A 19,761-nucleotide genomic window follows, 5' to 3' on the forward strand; every position below is an offset into this window, starting at 1 on the left:
GTTCACTTGAACTATAAACCCTTCATGCCTTTGTCAGACTACTTGCACTTGCTAGTTTTTATTCCTAGCATGACAGTGATACTCCATTACTCACCTTCTGCAGCTCAGTTATGAAGAATAATTAACTGAGGTTGAATACACAAATAACTCATTTCTTCAAAAAACCCACTTGTGGTTAGACTGACAGAAGTGTTTTCACAAACACAGCAATAAATAGCAGCTTTTTGAAACTGCTCTGCTCTTTCTCAACAACTCTGTCTTGAAAGGCTATCAGCTGCTTTTTACTTCATAGCTTTTATTTTGGATCCTCTTTGCATGACAAAACAAATTTGATTTCCTTCTGGCTCAAGCCTCACCAGAATTAACTCAGTTTGAACGTTGAGCAAGTTCCATCAATTAAAAATAGAAGTCTAATGGAAAGAACACTTGTCAAAGTGTAACAGAAAGCAATGTCATCCTGGAGAGCTAATAGAGTTGAGGGTAAGGGAAGGCTTCACTCAAATTTGTCATGTGAGGCTGGAGGATTTCAGATGGCCTGTGCCCCTTCCTTGGAAACAGCATGAGCACATAAAGTCAGTGTGCCACTTCCCTATCTATAAATAGAGGAAAACCTATTTGTTCACAACTCAACTTGCTTATTAATAAACTAACAATAAAGCTGCTTAATAAAAATAACATCAATGCACTAGAATACAGTTGTCTGAAGTATTAATCTTGTGAAAGTTTTACCCAAAGGAGCTTTAACTGAAAAAAATATTTAAGAAACCTGAGTTGCAGGAAAACACATTTTCAAACGTGGCTCGTGTGTAAACAGGTCTGCAGGCCAGAGAATGTCATTTAGCAAGAGGCTTGGCCCAACGAGACTCTGAAAAACTTCACCCAGTAATTACATTTCTTAACTTCACTTTAACATTTCATCCATTTCATGTGTTTGGAGATATCCCAAATGTTATAATTTTACAATGACAAGCACTGGATAAGAAAGACAAAGCTTTTATTTCTTTTAAATATAGCCAGTTCTAAAAACATACAGTAACTTCAACATAATCAAAACACAAAGTGAGTTATATCCTGCATTTGTCCATCTAAAACAAGTTTAACAAAGCTAGTTACTTGGGCACATTCTGTGGATAATTCCACACACAAGAGAACAAACATGGGCTTTGTATTTAAGGAAATGCAAGTATAGAAACAGTAGCAGAAAGTTTTGCAGAATGCTTATGGGCACAGCTGCCAACACTACACATCCTATTCTCAATCCATACGAGGAATTTAAAGAGATGCAATGGACTATGCTCAAACAAAAACAAAGAAAACCCCATGTAAGCATTTCTTCTCAGTGTTCTGCATTCTGGTGCTATCTGATTTTTCAACCATCACTTTGTGGGGAAGAGGGGAGCTAAGGGAATAACAATTTGAAGACTTACTCATGAAATGAATGTACAGCAGGATCATCCAAACCAGACTGACATGGATACTAAAAAGAACTCAAAATCCTCCCAACCCTGCAAACAATTATCAAGTCTAGAAACACTGCATGCTTCATTGCTTCTTCCTGCCTTGCTCTGAGGACAAACTGACACGAAGTACCTTTTCTGTGAAACCCAGCATGGGGCAAGTAGGTGGTGCAGCAGCAGACAAAATACACAAGCCAGTACCTTACCATCCAAGTGGAAAGCTATATAACTACCACAGTTTTAACCCTGTTATTCTCTTGCCAGTTAGCAGCTACTACTACAAATTCATTACAGGGAGATATATCAGAAATGCACAAGCCAGCTCTTAAAGCAATTTGCAGACTGACCTGCAAGCAGCAGCAGTTCATAAAAACTAATTAACACAATGCCTAGATATTGCATTTGTGATGCATGAAACTTGTGCATTTCAAATTGCTGAAAGACTTCTGAAAAGTTAACTTATACCAAATATTTATTGAAGGCACATTTGGCAAGAACAGTAAGTGCAATATTTTTTATTGTATTAGCTTTTTACCTTTACAGAGATTAAAAGAGTACTAAGCATCAGTCTTGTTTAAACGCCTGTCTGACTTTCCTAGACAGGTATTCTTCAAATGCATCAAGCTGTTATTTCGACCAAGTCTGCTACTTATGACATGGTAAAATATTGCCATCTTCAAAGCCTTATATTAAATATCCATCATAAGTTTCTGAAAACAGAACTTTTTTTCATTTAAAAAAATAGAGTATAAGTCTAAATAATCAGAGAAACACCTTAACAAATATTTTACCTTCTTAATGAAGAAACAGCAAAAAACAGATCAACAATTAAAAGCCCAGCTCCTGCATCTGTGGTTTGCAGGTGGAATTCAAGCCTTAAGATAATGTTTGTGATCCATCAGTTCACTTATGTAAATGTACAAAAGTGCTTTTTCTAATGCTATAACCAAAGCTGTACAGGCATGTCCACTGGAGTGAACACTTCACAGACTTATAGATCTTCAGTAAAAACAACCCAACCAAACAAAAAAACACTGAAAAAATATCTATTAAAAATTCCTATATGAACATCTTCCCTGCAGAGCAGAGATCTGACTAGACTAGAAACTGGTGAGGAAATTCAGGTACTAGATTGAATCACCATTGATACACAATAACCTGAGTTATCCATTTGGTAAAGCAGCCTCCAAGAAGGAAGAAGCCTTTAGGTTTGGTTCCCTTTCAACTGTAACAGTTTTAAAGTGAATTTTTGTGCTCACAAAAAGATTCCAACAAATCACTTCTTTTGTCAGAGGGGCACCTGTCCCAGAGGTAAGCAGCTCCTTGCCAGTTTGTGAACAGTGCTGTTGCAAAAGCATCAACACCAAGCATGAGACTATATAGATCTCCATAGATGTTCTCCTCTTGGTCTGTGCTGAGACTGTAAGCAAGCACCGCAGCGTGCAACGTGACTGAGACAAGAATAACTGAAGAACATCACCAAGTGTTTGGCATAAAGCAGAATGGGAAATAATTTTGCTGCTATCAACTGGTGCTGGACTAAGTGGCCCATAAAGATGTGTACTTATAACAGAACTAAGTCAGAATGCCTTCAAGCAAATTCTTATTCAAACAATCTAGCAATAAACATTACTTTTGATTGGTTTCCAGTGACAAGATGCACAAAAATAACCAGAAGTCTCCAAGAAGTTTCAGAAAGGGCTTGCAGAGGTGCTGACCAATGCCATCAGTTGATTATTAATGTTTAAATACTGCCTATAAACGTTTGTAAGAACCAATAAGAGCTCTGCAGTTCGGACAAGTGTGATCCACATCCTTTAGGGCATCGATGCAGAAGGGAATTAAGCAGCAGCCAACTATACACCTACAAAGAAAAAAACAAAAAAATCTTTTTTACCACTTGTTACATAGACATGAAGGTAAAATACATTTCTTGCAAAAACTATCAGTGAAAGTGGTGCAATGAAGCTTTAGAAAGAACACACGTGGCTATGGAATCCATCACTCAGGTGTTCTAGAGCAGCTTTAAAGTCCTATAGGACTTAAATACAGATGTAGGCTATTCAAACCATAAAGAGTCAGGTCCCAGGCAGAATGAGAAAGAAAAGCTGAACGCTTTGTTACTCCTTAGAGCTATAAAAGTTCATGTAAGAAGAGACAGAGTCCAAACTGGAATCAACCTACCCCAGCAGGCAGAGGCCACCACATGACAGCCAAGTCAAAGCTCCTGACTCATAGGAGAGACGTGTCACTATCATCTGGTTACAGGAAGGGCAGCGCATTTGGACTGGGCGGTCATAAAACACTACAGGTTGCTGCACATACACCGTCTGAACTGTAACTGAGAAGAGAAACAAGCTGTTCACTCAATAGGTAGATAAGGAAAAAAGGATAATAACATCCTCTGAGCTAGAACCAGCTATTAGTCTGGAATATTTGAGGCTCAGAGCAATGAAATGCACAATGACGTTCAGAAGCCACCATGACATTTCCTAATGCAGAAAAACACTCTTAAAAAGCCTGCATTAAAAACTGCAGAAAGCCAAATGACATTAGTGCACTGAAGGATTCACTAGAATTGGTTCACCTTCTTCTCTTTAAAAATATTTTTTGCAAGGTGAGGAACATCTGTGAGTCCCAATCTTTCACCTTCTGCAGAGCACCTACTACAGCCACCTGACACCTCCTTAACACAAAGTACAGCAGAGTTTTTGAGGCTTACTGGGGTTACTTGCTGGTGCAGGCTGTCCCATGTACGGGGGAGGGTTCATCCCCTTCCCATCTGGTTTCTGGCCAGGTTCTTGAACGGGATAGGGGTTAGGATAGTTCACATTGATTCCTGTAGTTTCCTCATAAGAAGGTGGTGCAGATGGGGCAGGGATCCCACTCGGAGCAGACATTGTATCTAAAACATAATAGAGAGAAAGTTATAACTAAGGACATTACTGAGGGCAGGTGACAATTAATTAGCCTCTATTCAGCCTGAAAGCAAGAAGATAACTACATTAAAATGCACCTTTACCAGCATAAAATGTATTGACTGTTATTTCTTTTGGATAGTTCTTGCTTTAGAAATTAAAAACGCTAGAACGGGGATATGAGTCATCTTTGCTAGTATACTAAGCTATCTGCCAGTTTCTCCCAGTTCTCCAAGAACAGTATCTCAGATTCCTCTCTTTTTTTCCTTCTGGAAAAGTGAAGCAGTATGACAGGCCACATGGTAGTTGCCAACTTGACATCAGCCTCGTTTGTGGTGAAGATAAAGTATCTAAAAAAAAAGACTATACCTGGTATGAACTGAAATTTAAAATCACATTGAAGGAAAATAAACCCCAACAATTAAGTACATCCAACTCTACTCAAAGCTTTGACAGCTCTCAAATATACCGAAGGTTGCTGCTTTTTTTCTTTACCAAAGTTTCAATGAGTTTCTTAATGCGACTTTCCCTCACCAACTGTTACTTCATTACAGAGCGTAAGAATGGTAACCACTGCCTTTTCCCAAAGTGGAAAGAAATGACTGTGATTTCAAAACACTTCCTCTCTTTCTCCCTGCTTAACCACTTCCTATATCCTGACTACCAATTGGCTATGCCAATCTCTCATGGCATCACTAGTGATTAAGCGTCTCCCTTTTTCTGTTCCTCCTAAGGACCAGACAGCTCCCCAAGAACCACACTCCATTCGCTGTTCTTGTAGATTCAATCCCTATGACACATGCAAGTCTTTTCACTCAGTACTATCTGGGAAGGACAACTTGTATTTGGAATATTAATTCTATATTCTAAGAGCAATACAGAAGCTATAATTAACCATAGCACAAGTATGAATTGAAGGAATAAGAGAAATTGCACTGATGAAGGGGGAAAAAAGGGAGGGGGGGGAAGAATGTTAAGAAATAAAAATATCCACAATATAGCATTGCTTTCAAAGCTTGCTGCTTTGAAAACAGCACCTTGCTGGATAGATGCAGTGTCTTGTGGTCTGAGACAACAGGCATTCTAAACTCAAGTCATTGTTCATACCATGTCTGGGGACACTACTGCACTTTGAGGTAATAACAGGACCTAAACAAGATGTTAAGTACCAAGTTAGCTGTTTGCAAGGCTCACAGCTCAATTTTGCTTTCCTCACCTTACCCCAAAAATAAACTGAAGAGGAACCTGATGAAGCACAGACAGAAAGAAGTCAGTTCAAAGCTGAACATTAAACATCAAAGTTCAGACCCTATTAAACACTGAAGGCCAACCAGTGAACAATCCTTTCCTCGCAAGCTGTGGATTTTTACCATACAGAAAGTATGCTGTAACTTGGGTGCCTAATACACAGTGTAATGACACAGAAGGACAAGAAAAAGAAAAGTGAAGAAGCATTGTCCGTGAAGACCTTGCAGGCTTTCTGGCCCAGAAAACAAGAGGGTGAAAAAAAGAATAAATCTCAGCATAAAACCTGTCTTTGGGGAATTTAGCTCTTGAGAAAAATGGAAGATTACCATTTCTTTCATGGTTATTTCAACACTTGCTTTTGAAAACAAATGCAACACCTTTTAAAAACAGCTGCTTTTACATACACTGTTGCAGAAGCGAGATGGTACACCTTCTGAAGAAAATAAGGCTCAATCCTGAACAAACTGCATGCAAACCAACCCTCTGCCCCTTCAGCTCCCTGCAAGACAGGGTCTAGAACTAACTGAAAACCAGCTTCCTCTACTTTAAACAAACAACAACAACAATCAAAACCCCAAGACTATAAATTCTGAGTACCAAATTTATTCATGCTTCAGGTACAACAGGAACTGCAGTAAATTGATATGGCAATAAGAATTAACCCAAGGATTAGATAGTAATGAAAACAAAGGTGAGAGGGACATTCTGTAAAGGATTTTCAGCCTTTTATTTTAGCTTAGGCAAGACTTACAGCCTGGGTTAAGTAAACTGTATGTTATACTTCCCTGTGCAATCTCTTAAGGCACTAATACACCTTCCATAGGTTCCATTTGCACTTTGCTTCCTGCAAATAGGTGCAGAGCAGCTTTTAACTTTAATCACAGTATGTTTTAGAGATACAGTCTTACAAAAAATACCACTGACACAGACAAGCCTGGCAAGAGCATCTAATGCATAATGCCTGATTACAAAGAGTACAAAAGATTAGTACTACAAACCAACCCCAGATCATGGAAATACTAAAAGAGAATCTTAAGCATCCATATAGGAGAGGAAAGAGTTGAATTTCAAACATCGTAACAAACTGTAGCCAGCTACTTACAACTGAGAGGTAAACAGGCACAAAAGCAAGATGATGGCAGAAACTGAGCCGACAAGTTTTGTCTTCTTAAAGCAGACTCTCAAAAGCTGCTCCTGAGTAATTCAAAAGGGAAGACTGCTCAGTGACAGCTACCTGGCATCAAAGACAGTCAAAGATAAGACAGGTAACGAGGAAGTCAAATACAACAAAAAGTTATCTGGTGGTAGCATATATGCAAATCATTAGGCAACAATAAAGCTAATCTCAAACCAAGATACGCAAACATTGAAAGACCAACAAGCACACTAAATGCCAGATCAGGCCTTTTACACCGATACACAAGAAGTTTCCATTTACATCTGGAAGTTTCATATCCAAATGGCATTAAGCACGCAGAAGAAATGAGCTGTTCTAGCTTCTGTTCCCAGACTCTCACTACTCTTTTGCTTCAAGTTTTTAGAAATGCATGTGGTAAGACAAAGACCTATAGTTTCAGCTACTCATCCCATGTCATTCTTCTGCTCTTCATCAAAACTCTTCTGCATTCCAGGTGCACAATGGTAAGGTGGACAGTGACTCACTGTGCACTGTACTCTGACTTGGGGCAGATGAATCACTAGACTCCAGAACAGAATTAACAAAGCAACAAAAGCAACAAAAGGTCCCTCCTCCAGGTTTTTCTTTTCTTGTTTTTCATTCACTCAAAAGAATCACAAGCACTTACTGCTGCAAGCACTTTTCTCAGCCCAAATCGTTTCCTTCATAAGCACACACTGGAACAACATCACCACAGGACAAAGCACCCTTCCTGTTCATTCCTTTCTGCAGAAGTCTATTGCTCTACATACAGATGGTGGTTGGCACAAATGGAAGGAAAAGGCTGGTAAAGGCCACAGCACTCACAAGCCACTCTATCCAAATGAAAGCACACTAGTTACTTATGCTAGCTGGAGAGACCAGGAAGGCAAATAACAAATTGTACTGACAGAACAATGCATGGATACTCTCCTCTCCAACAGAGAATGCAGCATAGCTCTAAGTTGTCTTTGCACTGCACATGAATTTGAGGAATGGAAGCAGTTTGAAATGACTGAATACTTAATAGAACCCAGTGGTGTCCAGCAGTTTTTGCAGGGTTTGCATTTTCCAGTTGTAATTCCTAAACTCTAACTCCACTAGCCATGGCCATGAGAGCTGACCCCTCTAGGAAGCGAAGTGCATTCAAGATTCCCTTCCTCCCAAGGAGCAGATTTACTGTAAGAACATTAGAGAGTCATTAGTTGTGTCCTGTTTCGAAATAAACAGACAAAGCTTCAGGGCTGCAATCATCTTCCCCTTCCCTTCTCACACTCCATTCCTGATGCAGACCAGTCAGGTCTCTGGCTCACATGCCTTTCATGCATCTTCACCTCGTGACAACTACCGTAACTACAAATTGTCCTTTCCACACCCAAAACCGAATATGTTATTTATTACCATTTTCTCACCATTTCCCATACTGGTATGTTAACATCATATAGTTTAAAAATGCAGCCTTTTTCTGAAGGCAGAATACAAATGTGGATTCCAAAAATAACCTTTTGCTCAATGACAAACAGAAAAAAAACCAGCAGAGGGGAACAAGTCCAAATCAGAAAGGTAAGTCAAGTCACTCAAACCTCACTCAACAATTACAGATGAATCACTAAGAAACACAATCCCAGATGGTTTCTTGACCTGCACAAGCATTTAGTAGAAACCGATTCCACCACAACACACACATAACAGCACTTCGAGGATAACTGTGGCTACAGAATCTCTCTGCCCCTTATCAGGAGGGGAGAACAAAAGGTGCAATCCCCACACTGACACACCAGACAAGGAAACTTATGCACAGGACTGGTGCTCCTGGGAGGCTGGAGAAGATGAAGGAAACTGTAGTCACCCCTCTTTCCCTGTCCAGCTAAATCTGAGCCTAGCACCTTACCTGAAACCTTCCTTAGTTATTCAGGTACAGATCAAAAATGCTCTGCTTGTTTATAAATAAGCTCACTTGAAACTAAATAAGTACGTCTGTATCTGCTTGAAATTCTTCCAAAACAAACCTTAAATATAATTTTTGGTTTAAATCACAGGGTATGTTTGTCATAAGATTTTTTTATTAAACATAAGCACAGTCAGCTATATGAAAGTCTGAACATTTTTATTGCTTGTTACAGATTTACAGCTTTCCTGGGTTTATAAAAATAAATACCCCTAAAGCAGTGCAATAACAAATGTCCTAAATCCGTTTATTTCTCAAAAAAAAAATCCAGCTTTCCACTCTGGCTGCATAACCCTATAGAGGCAGTTTTCAGACACATCAGTTCCTCAGCCTCACAGGCCACACCATAGCATTAATGCTAGTGCAACATGGGGAGATGGCAACAACATTCACGCAAGGGAACATAAGCAGATTGTGAAACCAGACCCAACATATCTCCCACCATCTGGTTTTACTTTCGTACAGCATCATTCCAAAACTCAGAATTAATACACATGCACTCTTGGCAAGAGGAGGGACATTTCTGTTACATTTATTAGGATGACTTAGAAAAGAAGTGCATAGTTTATTTTTATCTTCCACTGTCAGGAATGTTGCTGAACGTGAATTTATCTGAATGCATCACATCAAACTGCTTTCTTGACAATTTTTACTGAGAGGTACAACACACTAGCAAAGATGCCATGCAAGACAAAGCAAAGACAAGAAAATAGTAAGTAAGCCTGCATCTGGTTATCCAAGTGCTAAACAAGGTTGCAACATCATCAAGAAAGCCTACTTTTTTTAAGAGTGTAAGAAGTGATTATTTTCTTAGATTTCTTAACATTTTCCATTTTGGAGAAGACTTTTCTTGAATGGAATGTACGCTAAATGAAAAGAAACAAGACATGTCAATTCAGTCATTCACATGTTTAAGGGCAGGACAGAAGATCTCAAGCTGGGACATACTAGTTTCTACCCAGGATGAAGACACGGTGCTGGGCACCAGCTGTTGGGAGCGTAGCAGAGGAGCTAGCAGGAGAAACTGAGACAGAGGAAAGGTGCAAAACAGCACGGTGTGTGAGGGGCTTCAGCTGAGCAAGGGAGCAGCCACCACTGAGAACACAACCAAAAGATGCACATAGTTGCCAGGAGCACAAGAGCCAAGCCATTGCCTCCCTGCCACTGCCATCCAATCCTGAAGGCTTGTGGCTTCTCTCAGAAGCTCCTGCCGGACTCTGGATTCATGGTGCTCTGTTCCCAGCCAATTGCCTTCTCCTGGATACAATGTCCTTCACATATCCCTGCTGCCCAAGATTATCCCAAGAAGCTATGCACTTCAGTTTGAAAGACATTACCTAAACGAGCTCAAAGTGCAGAACACAGCACAGCCTGCACTGGGCAGGGAGGGAAACATAGGGGAATGTATCTAAGAACATCTTTTTTTTTTAAATGAGAACATGAGATGAAGAGGTTTGACTTACTTGGATTGCTGCACGTTTGTTACACACAGTAGAGACTGCAGTAGCTGATTTTTTTAAGTCCAGGAAAACACTCACTGGGAATATCAACAGAATTTGTAGCAAGACACACAGGGGAAAAGAACAGATTAGTTGGAAGGAAGTAGAAGCTATGACTGAACAGCTTTTACTGGAAGCATGCAAAAAGAACACTAAACAAGCCAGAGAATGCAGAATTTCCTCCTCAGGACCAGAGCTGACTGTAAATAGTTCTGTAACAAGGGCAGAGTAGGAAACACACTTTGCAACAGAATACGAGGTCAAAGAACCTTGAACAACTCCACCTAAGTTGGTCCTAAGCAGGTGGCTGATCCAAATGACCTTTGGAAATCTCTTGTCCAACCTAAATTAAGTCTATAAAACCGTGGAAAAACCAAAAGTTAGACTTCTTCACTGAGGACAATCCTCCAGAAAACCGCCTTAATTGCTGGGCTGTCTCCATTGCTGCCAGTTCGGGTCACAGAAGGACTAATTCAGCCCAAGTACAGGGACTGGTAGCAACAACAGGAACAGTGTACAGCTAGGGGAATACAGATTCTGGATCAACACCTTGATATCAAAAGGAAGTTGAGTTTTATTAGGGGATCTGACACTTTTTTTCCCCGTATTTCACAAAACATAATGTAAATATATCTATTTGAGGACACAGGAATTTCAGACCATTTTAAGGCAAACTTGATTTTCTTGCTTTTTTTTGTGAGATGATGCTCTAGAAACTCCAGACTATCACAGTTTCAAACTTTGCAGTAAGTTTTAGCCTTAACTCATAACCAGCTTTGGTAGGATATTTATTCAGCCTCTCCCTCATCATCCAAAAATCTCTCCCTTAAACCTTCAACTACAAGTCTCTGTGAACACTCATCTCCAGACTGCAAACCTCAAAGAAAGTGATATTTCTAAGCAACATAAACAAGTTAACTGGTAATCCATGACTGCTCTTCTCCAATCAAGCCAATTCCTGTACATGTTTCCCCAGTCATCCTTCAAAGTTTTAAAAGAGGCTTCGGGTAACTTCTCTCGATTTTACACTTTTTCTGACCATGTCTCAAGTCAAAAGGCCCTTTCAAGAGCTGAAAGATGCCTATGGAGAACTTCCCAGGTACAAAAGACTAGACAAAAGAATGTGAGGCTTAAGGACTTCGTGACCATGAAGTACAGCTAAGACCCACCCACTGACTTCCCAACAATGACACAAACCTCTCAGCCTTCCTGGAACGAAGAAAAGTCTCTGGGTTACTGCCGACTGCCTTCCTGACAAGAAACAGCCTTCACCAGGATTTCAGCAGCGTCACAAACATCTCTCTGCAGAACTTGCCACAAGTTTGTTCACTCTTCCAGGTTACACAGGACTCACTAGAGGCGCGGTAATCCATCAGTAAACACTGCTAATATTTACACATTTCAGTAGTCCTACGGATTTTCCAACAGACTATGCGGAAATGCGGAAAGATTTATTAGCAAGGGAACTGTGTACTCAGTCCACTGTGGGTTTTACAGTAGCCAAGTAGCTAGGACAAACACAGGAGCTGGGACAGAAGGATGGACGTGGCTACACGTGCAGAGTGTACACAGGAAGTAACCCATCCCTTTCATGAGAGCAAGCATTGATTTTCCACACCGTTCTCGTACTCACACCACAGCTTTAGCAGACTGAAGATAGCAGTCAAAGATCACTAAACTCAGGAACCTTCTGTGATTATATTTGTAGAATCAAATATTCCACGGCTATTGTTTTTAAAAAACGCTGACCTCCTGTTTTCTTTAGAAAAAGTTTCTCCTTGGGATTAAACTACAGAGCTGAATGTTGATCAACTGTCTCCAGTCAATGTGCTGGTTTTGGCAGGGGGTGCACAAAAATCTAGGAGAGGGCCCAGCTGACCAAAGGGATATTCCAGACCATATCACATCATGCCCAGCAGTAAAACCAAGGGGAAGGCTGGTAAAGGGGGTAAGCACTGCTCAGGGACTGGCTGGCCATCGGTCAGTTGGTGGTGAGCAACTGTTTTCATTTGCATCACTTATCTTTATTGGGGTTTATTTCTCTCAATTATCTTCCTTTTTATTATTATTTTATTTCAAATATTAACTTGTTTTTATCTCAACCTGTGAATTTTCACACTTTTACCCTTCCAACTGCCTCCCACTGAGGGGAAGTGAGTGAGTGGTTGTGTGGTGGGTAGCTCCTGGCTGAGTTCCAACCACGACACACAACTACTGCTGCCACACAGACACCACTCAACTAAAGATCATCCTCACCTCCACCTCACTGAAGGGTGAGTTCTAAGAAATCAACACCCTTTTATAGGTTTCAGTGTCACGATGGTAACTTCCAGCATGAACACTTTTAGTCTTGATGTTTGACAGTCAGTACCTATTTTTAAATGATGTTGCATTTTTCATTTCCTAACACTGACTAGTTTTGGACAGATGGTTCAATTTTAAAATGACTGCTGTGCTTTTTGCTCTTCTGCTTTTTTTTTCGCCTTCCTGAAAGAGATGCACACAGGTCTGAGGTCTTCACAGAGCTTGCCAGAAGCCCTGGCATAGCAACCCCCTCTCCTGTGCCTTCTTTGTTTTAAAGTTTCAAATCTGAAGTACAGATAACATTTAACATTTTCCCAAGTACCACAGTGAACGGTGTAAACCTAAAACCAAGTTTCTAGTCCATTTATCTACCAAAACAGAAATTCCTAGTAAAGAACGAGACAACATCAGGACTACGAAACAATCTCTTCAAAATACTGAGTACAGTGGAGGTAACCAAAGCTGCAGCTTTTCAAGTTAACTTCGCTAATATCCCTTCTGCTTTAAATGGTATCTTTTAAGAGATAGGTGAAGTTCATACAGCCAGTGCACTACCACATCATTCTGGGCATTATTTGAAGATCATTCTGGAGATAAGAGAAGGTCATAACCCACCTCTGTGCTTGGTATAATCTATGACAAAAAACAAACACCAAAACTGAAAGGAATTTTTATGAATACAGCTTTCCTAACCCAGCCTGGTCAGGCGAGTACATTGCTGCCCTTCCTTTATCTCTTGCTAAAATTTCACACAATTTATCCCCTTAAACTAAACAACTTCTACTCAGTCCTCTTCATCAGAAATCCCAACACTACAGGTAGTTACAGGGGCTCCCTGCACAGCAGAGAGGCCAAAGGCTAATCTTTTTTTCAAAGAACACGCAGGATATACAGGTTTATCAGAGCACTCGGGATTCCTGCAGTGTACAGCAACAAGCCGTAACAGCATTTTCTTGGGCCATCGTGGTTACCTTAACTCTGGACAGTAACGTGGTTTACCAACCTGAGAAACAGTATTTTACAGCTGTGTAAATTTCTCAGGCATTTATGAGAGAATAACACAATAAAAAGACTTTGCTCTATTACTATCTTAGACAACCGATGCCACTCAGGTCACATCACATTTTATGCTGGCAAAATCGAAACGGTACTGCAGAGCGTGTTGTCCCCGGCTGGAGAGGTTGCAGACGTTCCGTGTGCCACTTTTACCGAGTAACCAACAATCGCAGAATAATGATGCGCGGGACCTCCACTCAGGCCCTGGCGAGGCCGGGGCTGGGCAGGGCCGGGTCGAAAACAACTGCCGCCGCGCCACTCTCCAGCCTATTCCCCGAGGAGAGGGACTCTACAACTGCGGAGTTTCGCTTCTCGCACAGCTCACTGCTTCAGCTCCGGAGGGGCAGAAGCCGCCGCCCACGGCCTCTCCCGGGCCATCTCCGGAGCGTCCTGCCGGCCCCAGACCGCGCCCGCGAAGCCCCCAGTGCGCTAAGCCGAGGCGGGTCCGCAGCCGGGCCGGGCGAGTCCGGCCCTGCCTGGTCACCGCGGGAGGGCTGGGACCGGCCCCGGGACGGGACAGAGCTCGTCCCCGCTGCTGCGGCCGGCACCGCGCCCCCTGAACGCGGCCCCAGCAGAGGAGCAAAGCCCTCGCGCCCTGCCCGCCGCGGGAGCGGGGCCCGTCCGGCAGCAGTGCGGCTCCGCGCCGACCCGCAGCGGCCCCGCGGCTCTCACTGCTCCGCAGCTGGGGCCGTCTGCCCTCCCCGCCGTCCCCAGCCTCTCCCTGCTCCTCCTCGCTGGCACCCGTCCCCAGGGGCCGCCTGGAGCGGCCAGCCCGCCGCCCCTGCCCGGCGCCCGGCCGTTCGGAGGGAGCCGCCTCCCCCAGACCTACCGGCAGCGCTTCGCCGTGCCCGGGCTGCGAGCGGAGCCGGCGCGTCCTCGCACCTAGGGCCGAAAGCTGGAGGGAGGAAAAGGAAGGGAGACTAAAGTCTGTGCAAGTGCAAACACGAGTGACGCACGACTAACTCCCCCGCACCGACCGCCGAACGGACGGTCCCAGTGTCGGGTGGTTCGCAGCTCTGCCGGCCAAGAGACTTACTCACAGATTGATAAATTGAAATAAGCGATCTTTCACTTCCCCAATATCAGTGTCCCCAGACTCTCCATTTTGTAGCAAAGGAGGAAAAGATCCGTTCTGAATGCTACGATACTCTTATGTTACTACAGTTATTTCAGACAAGAAAACATAAAATCATGAAAGAAACCACTCACAGATACAGTGATTTTAACTAGTGCCTTTACAGGCAATTAGATTTGATTCAGCCTTTGAAAAATAAAGTATATCACTTCTTCCTCTGTCCAACCCAACAGCTCAAAGATGAGACAGAAAATTAATTACTCACCTGATGTCTGAAAGGGGTTCACCAAGGACTGCTGTAGTTTTGGTGAACCAATTGACAAGACCTGGTATTTAAGTGCTTTAATTTACTTTAGACTGAAGAGAGTCAGTAACTTCCAAGGGCCCAGCAGGGATTTTGTATTAGGCCATTTAGCTGAAAGTATCTAAAATCTATTAAAAGTCCTGGTTTTATGTTTAAAACCTTCCTTGGACCTCATCCTAAACAACACACAATGCTTCAATTCAAACCCATTCCAGAGCCAGGATTCAGGTTTCACAGGACAAAAGGAATTTAGACCTCAATTGACAATAAGCCCAGCAGTGAGCTCTGCAGTCACAGTAATCCTCTGACCTGCCTGCAGGGACAGGTATTCAGGGTTTTCATCCGATGTTGCAGTATGAGAGCTATGGCAGCATGAATCCTCCCAGTCCTGATTTGGGGACAAGAGGGGGAGTGTTAATTCAGCAGTGTCAGTGCTTCCCATGAGTTTGCATTTGAACATGAGAACAGAACTAGACTAGAGGTGAAAAAAATTTCATCATCATCAAGAAATCCCATGATATATTTTACTTTTCTCAGGAACAGAATACGAGTAATTTTGGCTTTGCTACCCTGGTTTAACTAAAATTGGAATAACTGCTCTCCGTTGTAACTAAATCCCCTTCCCCAGCTGGCTTAGAAGCCACAGGAGAGAGAAGCCACAACTGAACACTGGGTGAAAAAGGCATGACCTTGAACTGAAAGCCATGTTACTCCAAGTGCCACGCTCTTCCACCTTTTTCACTTACATCTAGTCAGAGGCTAGCTCATGCTACAGCTTTGGGAACCCCAATGCCATTGCTTCCTTTTGCCCTGTTTCCAGTGAATGCCCAAACAGCAGGTGGTCTGCATCCCTCTACCAGTGCACGAGCATTTTCCCTCTCACTACCTCTCCTCCTTCCCACTTATCTCACCATTCACTCACCCCTCCATTTCCAGTCTTTTGCTGGCTGGCACTGGGTGACAGAGATGTCAGCATTAGGCAGGCTGTGGCTTGCCAGGCCACTGCAGCACCTGAAAGCTAGGCCAGGTGCCTGTGGGCAAACCCAGCACAGCTTCCCCACCATGACCACCCACAAAAGTCCCCTTCCTGTAACAGGCCATGTGACAGGGTGGGGAAATGGGCAGTGCCAGCTTAAGGAAACATGGCTAGAAATTATGATAAATCTTTATTTATCATCATAAATCATCGATCCAGCAGCACCACGTACAGAGAGGCCTCACCTCTTAACGCTTTTCTCCACCCTACTGAGTCATCAGGGCTGCTCACAGCCTCATGCCCAAATATTGGCTGCATTTTGTCATCACACTAATTGCATGTATTGGATTACAGAACACCAGTAGATGTCAGTTCAGCCCCAAAAATGAAGGCATGCTAGATTTATTAGCTTTTGCTTCTACAACGGTTAAGTTTCCACCAGAGAAACTAGGTGAAGTTTAGAAGTGGATGTACATTTAAAAGCCTGTTAGTCATATTTTGCATACAGTAAAATATGCCTTCAATGTGTAAAATAAGTAAACTTTATTTTTATCCTGTCTGGAAATAATAGGACTTGCACACATGCAAATCAATCTTGTGTATGTGTGAAACATGAAGGTACAATACCTTAAGTGAAATAACTTGAAAGAATTTAACAAGCAGGGGTTTTCCCTCCTGTTGCAATGGCTGCTTCAAGTTGCAAAGTAAACAGAACAAGAATTCCAACACAATTTAAACAGTTTGTGCAAGCAAAAGACAGCCAGTCTTTTTGGTGTTTCATTTGCCAGTCAATTTGCTGACCTGCAGTAACAGCTAAAATTTAAGCCAAAGTTGTAAGGAAGTAAAAAAATTAAACAAATTTCATTTTGAATATTTGTCAAAACAATCAGTATATAGAATGCACAGGTTTTTCTTAATGTTTCTCCTTAATTAAAGAGTGCTGATACAAAGATCAGTATTTAGGCTGAGTATTGAATCTCTTTAATTATGGAATGATATAATTTCTTTAAATTCAGAAAATTACTGTCCCACACTATTCACTGGATTATAAAGGGAAAGTATCAGATGGTAAAGAGCTTTTTCATCAAAGAGATAAAAGTATAGTGAAGACCTGACAAAGCTGAGAAATGCAGCTGAGAAAATGATGGTTCCATTTCAATAGTTGGCTGACGAGCAAGTGGGACAAACTGACTAAAGAAATAAGAGATTTTATGTATTTTGATTCCTTCCAGACAAACTTAGCTGACTTTCTAGAAAAGACATTTAAGATAAGCCCAGACCATTACAAACCACAGGCATCACCTGCATTTTATAACATGTCCAGCTGGTGAGCTAATAATCCCATCTGCTTTTAAAAATAATGCATCAGTTAAAAAACCACACAACAAAAAAACCCAACAAAACAACCATAAAAAATGGTAGTACAGCTCACTGTTATGCCAGTTGATTTCTACTGACTTTGGTCAAACTTTATTTCTTTAAAATTGACCTGCACCATAACCAATAATAAAATACATATACTGTTAAGAATCAATATTCTGCTCTCTAGGTCCAAGGTACAGGTGAAGATCTGCTGTCTCTCCAGCTGTCATGGTTTAACCCTGTCGATTCCCATAGTTTAACAGCAGCTAATTTTCAAGGGAGATTTTCTCTCTAACTATCCAAGCAACCATGTGACAGGAGTTTTGAGGCTCATGTTTCAAGCCTCCAAGCTGAAAACAAGATCCACATCCCACATTTATGTATAAAGTGCATGTTCCCATTGCTGAGATGCCCTCAAAGCACTGCTAACACTTATCTGTCATGAGCTGGGCACATAGTTTGCCCAGGTGAGATTCAGTTACTCAAGCTGGTCCTTCATAGTATACTGGAGCATGAAAACAGGAATTTTATCTGTCTGAGAAAAGCCTCCCTGTTAGCTCCACCCAGAGACTGGAGTGCTGAGGGACACTGTGACTTTACATATAGCCACAAAACTTGATTTGCATGTCTCAACTAAAGTAACACCACCACCCTCATTAGCACTCAGTAATTGCAGCTAACCTGCCTCAGATTCTGAATGCAAAACACTAGAAGTAGAATATACAGTCCCTTTAAGTAATTCCATAGTGTTTTACACAAGGCTTTTAATGGTTGGCACTCTGTGTTTTGATCAGGAAGGAAAGAGGCAGTGTCATTGACTTCTATTTTCAAATATGTCTTCATTTAGTTTGAATCTAGGGCTTAGAGCTTTGATAAAGTGAAGTTTGGGGCAGGTTATTAATTGGGAATAGAAAAAAATCATAAATAAAATCTGTCAAATGCTTCATGAGTCAAGGTAATGAGGGATAGGCAAGAGCTATATTTTGAGGAAATAATATTACCAAGTAACAATTCTGTCTACCCTAACACAATTAACTTAAGCCCAGGAAGAATTAATTTCAACTTCTACATGGTCATCTCCAAGCCTGTTGGGCAGAGAAGCAATAGCTAAAGGAACTCCTGCTTTTGTTGAGCACAAGATTTCATCAGCTTCCAAATGCACTCTATACTAACTTGAGGATTTTCTAATTGCACTGTGCAGAGAGCTTCAGTTTTATTCTCTAAGCTACTTTTAACAGTGAGTGCACATACAAATGTCTGCAATAATTAAAACTAAGTACTGTCATTATACACTTACTCTCATGTACTACTACAGAAATACTAATCACAAAGTACTTCAGAACTAATAACACAATTGTTAACAGCTTGCAGAGACAGGCCTAGATTACAATGTTGTATTGTTTTTGCCTGGGTGAGCACCAGCCCTGTTCAATATGAACAGCTATACAGACATGTGCACTTACCAAAGAGCCTGACATTATAGGTGCCAAATTCATGTGAATGTGTGGTGCTTGTGTGAACAAGAGCAGAGTCTGGGTTTCAAGGCTGCCAGGAAGGGGGTTGGTTACCTTGAACACTGGTTTCCAAACACTTGGCTTTTTAAAAAAAAGTGATAGAGGGCTTTTCAATGTTGATTTGGGAGTTAATAATTTCAACTTGTATTATCCCTGAATAAATCTGGTGTGTGACAGAGGAGGCAGGTGAAAAGAAAAAGAGAACAAAGAAGCCCACAAATACACCCTCCCTTTCAGAAACTACTTTGTGAAGGTAAGTACCCCATGAATGGCAGGATCTTGCTTAGGTTCATGCATCAAAACAAAACTGTTGCTCCACACCAATATGGAACTGGTAACAATAAAAAGCCAAAAGATAATGACTTCATGTCAGCTCTCAGACACGTGTTATCTTACATAAAGTCCATCTTTTTTCTCAGTTCCCAATGTAAAACCCATCTTTTGTTTTTCTCAGTTCCCAACATAAAGCCTATCTTTTTTCTCAGTTCTTATTTTCTTCCAGTGTTTTTAATAGTTCCCCTGATGATCCCACGCCCACTTCCCCACCATGTGCTAGAAACCAATGGCATGAAAAGGGCAAACTCTCCAAAAGTTTTGAGCTTTTAAACTGTTCTCAGGTCTCTTCACTCCACACACTCCCATTATAGTGGCCACCTAGACACTTCTGCCTGGTGCTCTCCACTGAGACAGGTTTGAGGTTGAGATTTTCCTGGCTGCTTCTGCCTTCTTTTGAGGCTGCAGCTGCCCATTTACTGCCATCTTGGCACTAAGGAATTCCTTACCCTAGAGCCTATCTGTGTGCTAAGCAGATGAACAGAGCTTCTCCTCCACAGAGCAGTGTCAGAGACTGTCCCCCTTCCCAGGGAAGCCAACTCCTAGTTTAACATATCACAACAACTCCTCCTGAAACTAAACATCTGCCATTCTCTGTCCCAAGCATGCAC

At 41.8% G+C, this 19,761-nt stretch overlaps 1 protein-coding gene across 2 annotated transcripts; it reads right to left on the bottom strand.

Annotated features, from left to right (window-relative positions):
- Nucleotides 1–977: 977 nt before the first annotated feature.
- On the bottom strand, nucleotides 978–14,521 carry LITAF (lipopolysaccharide induced TNF factor). 2 transcript variants are annotated; one of them, XM_061992819.1, is made up of 5 exons: nucleotides 14,416–14,521; nucleotides 6,726–6,817; nucleotides 4,180–4,362; nucleotides 3,642–3,798; nucleotides 978–3,321 (listed from the first exon to the last, which is right to left on the bottom strand). In XM_061992819.1, the coding sequence occupies exons 3-5, from the start codon at nucleotides 4,355–4,357 to the stop codon at nucleotides 3,213–3,215; spliced, it is 444 nt and encodes a 147-aa protein (XP_061848803.1). In that variant the 5' UTR covers nucleotides 4,358–4,362; nucleotides 6,726–6,817; nucleotides 14,416–14,521; the 3' UTR covers nucleotides 978–3,212. The 2 variants fall into 2 exon arrangements, with proteins under 2 accessions (XP_061848803.1, XP_061848802.1); XM_061992818.1 differs by lacking the exon at nucleotides 6,726–6,817 and having other exon boundaries at nucleotides 14,416–14,520.
- Between the last annotated feature and the right edge of the window lie 5,240 nt (nucleotides 14,522–19,761).

This window comes from Colius striatus, chromosome 3, assembly GCF_028858725.1.
Source record: "Colius striatus isolate bColStr4 chromosome 3, bColStr4.1.hap1, whole genome shotgun sequence".
Taxonomy (NCBI): Eukaryota; Metazoa; Chordata; class Aves; order Coliiformes; family Coliidae; genus Colius; species Colius striatus.

Excerpts from the sequence above, each read along its gene's own strand:
- LITAF (XM_061992819.1), bottom strand. The coding sequence starts at position 4,357 with ATGTCTGCTCCGAGTGGGATCCCTGCCCCATCTGCACCACCTTCTTAT. Across the intron at positions 3,799-4,179 it reads TGCACCAGCAAGTAACCCCA|TTACAGTTCAGACGGTGTAT; the intron begins GTAAGCCTCAAA and ends TTCTCTTCTCAG. Across the intron at positions 3,322-3,641 it reads GGTGGCCTCTGCCTGCTGGG|GTGTATAGTTGGCTGCTGCT; the intron begins GTAGGTTGATTC and ends TTTTCTTTGTAG.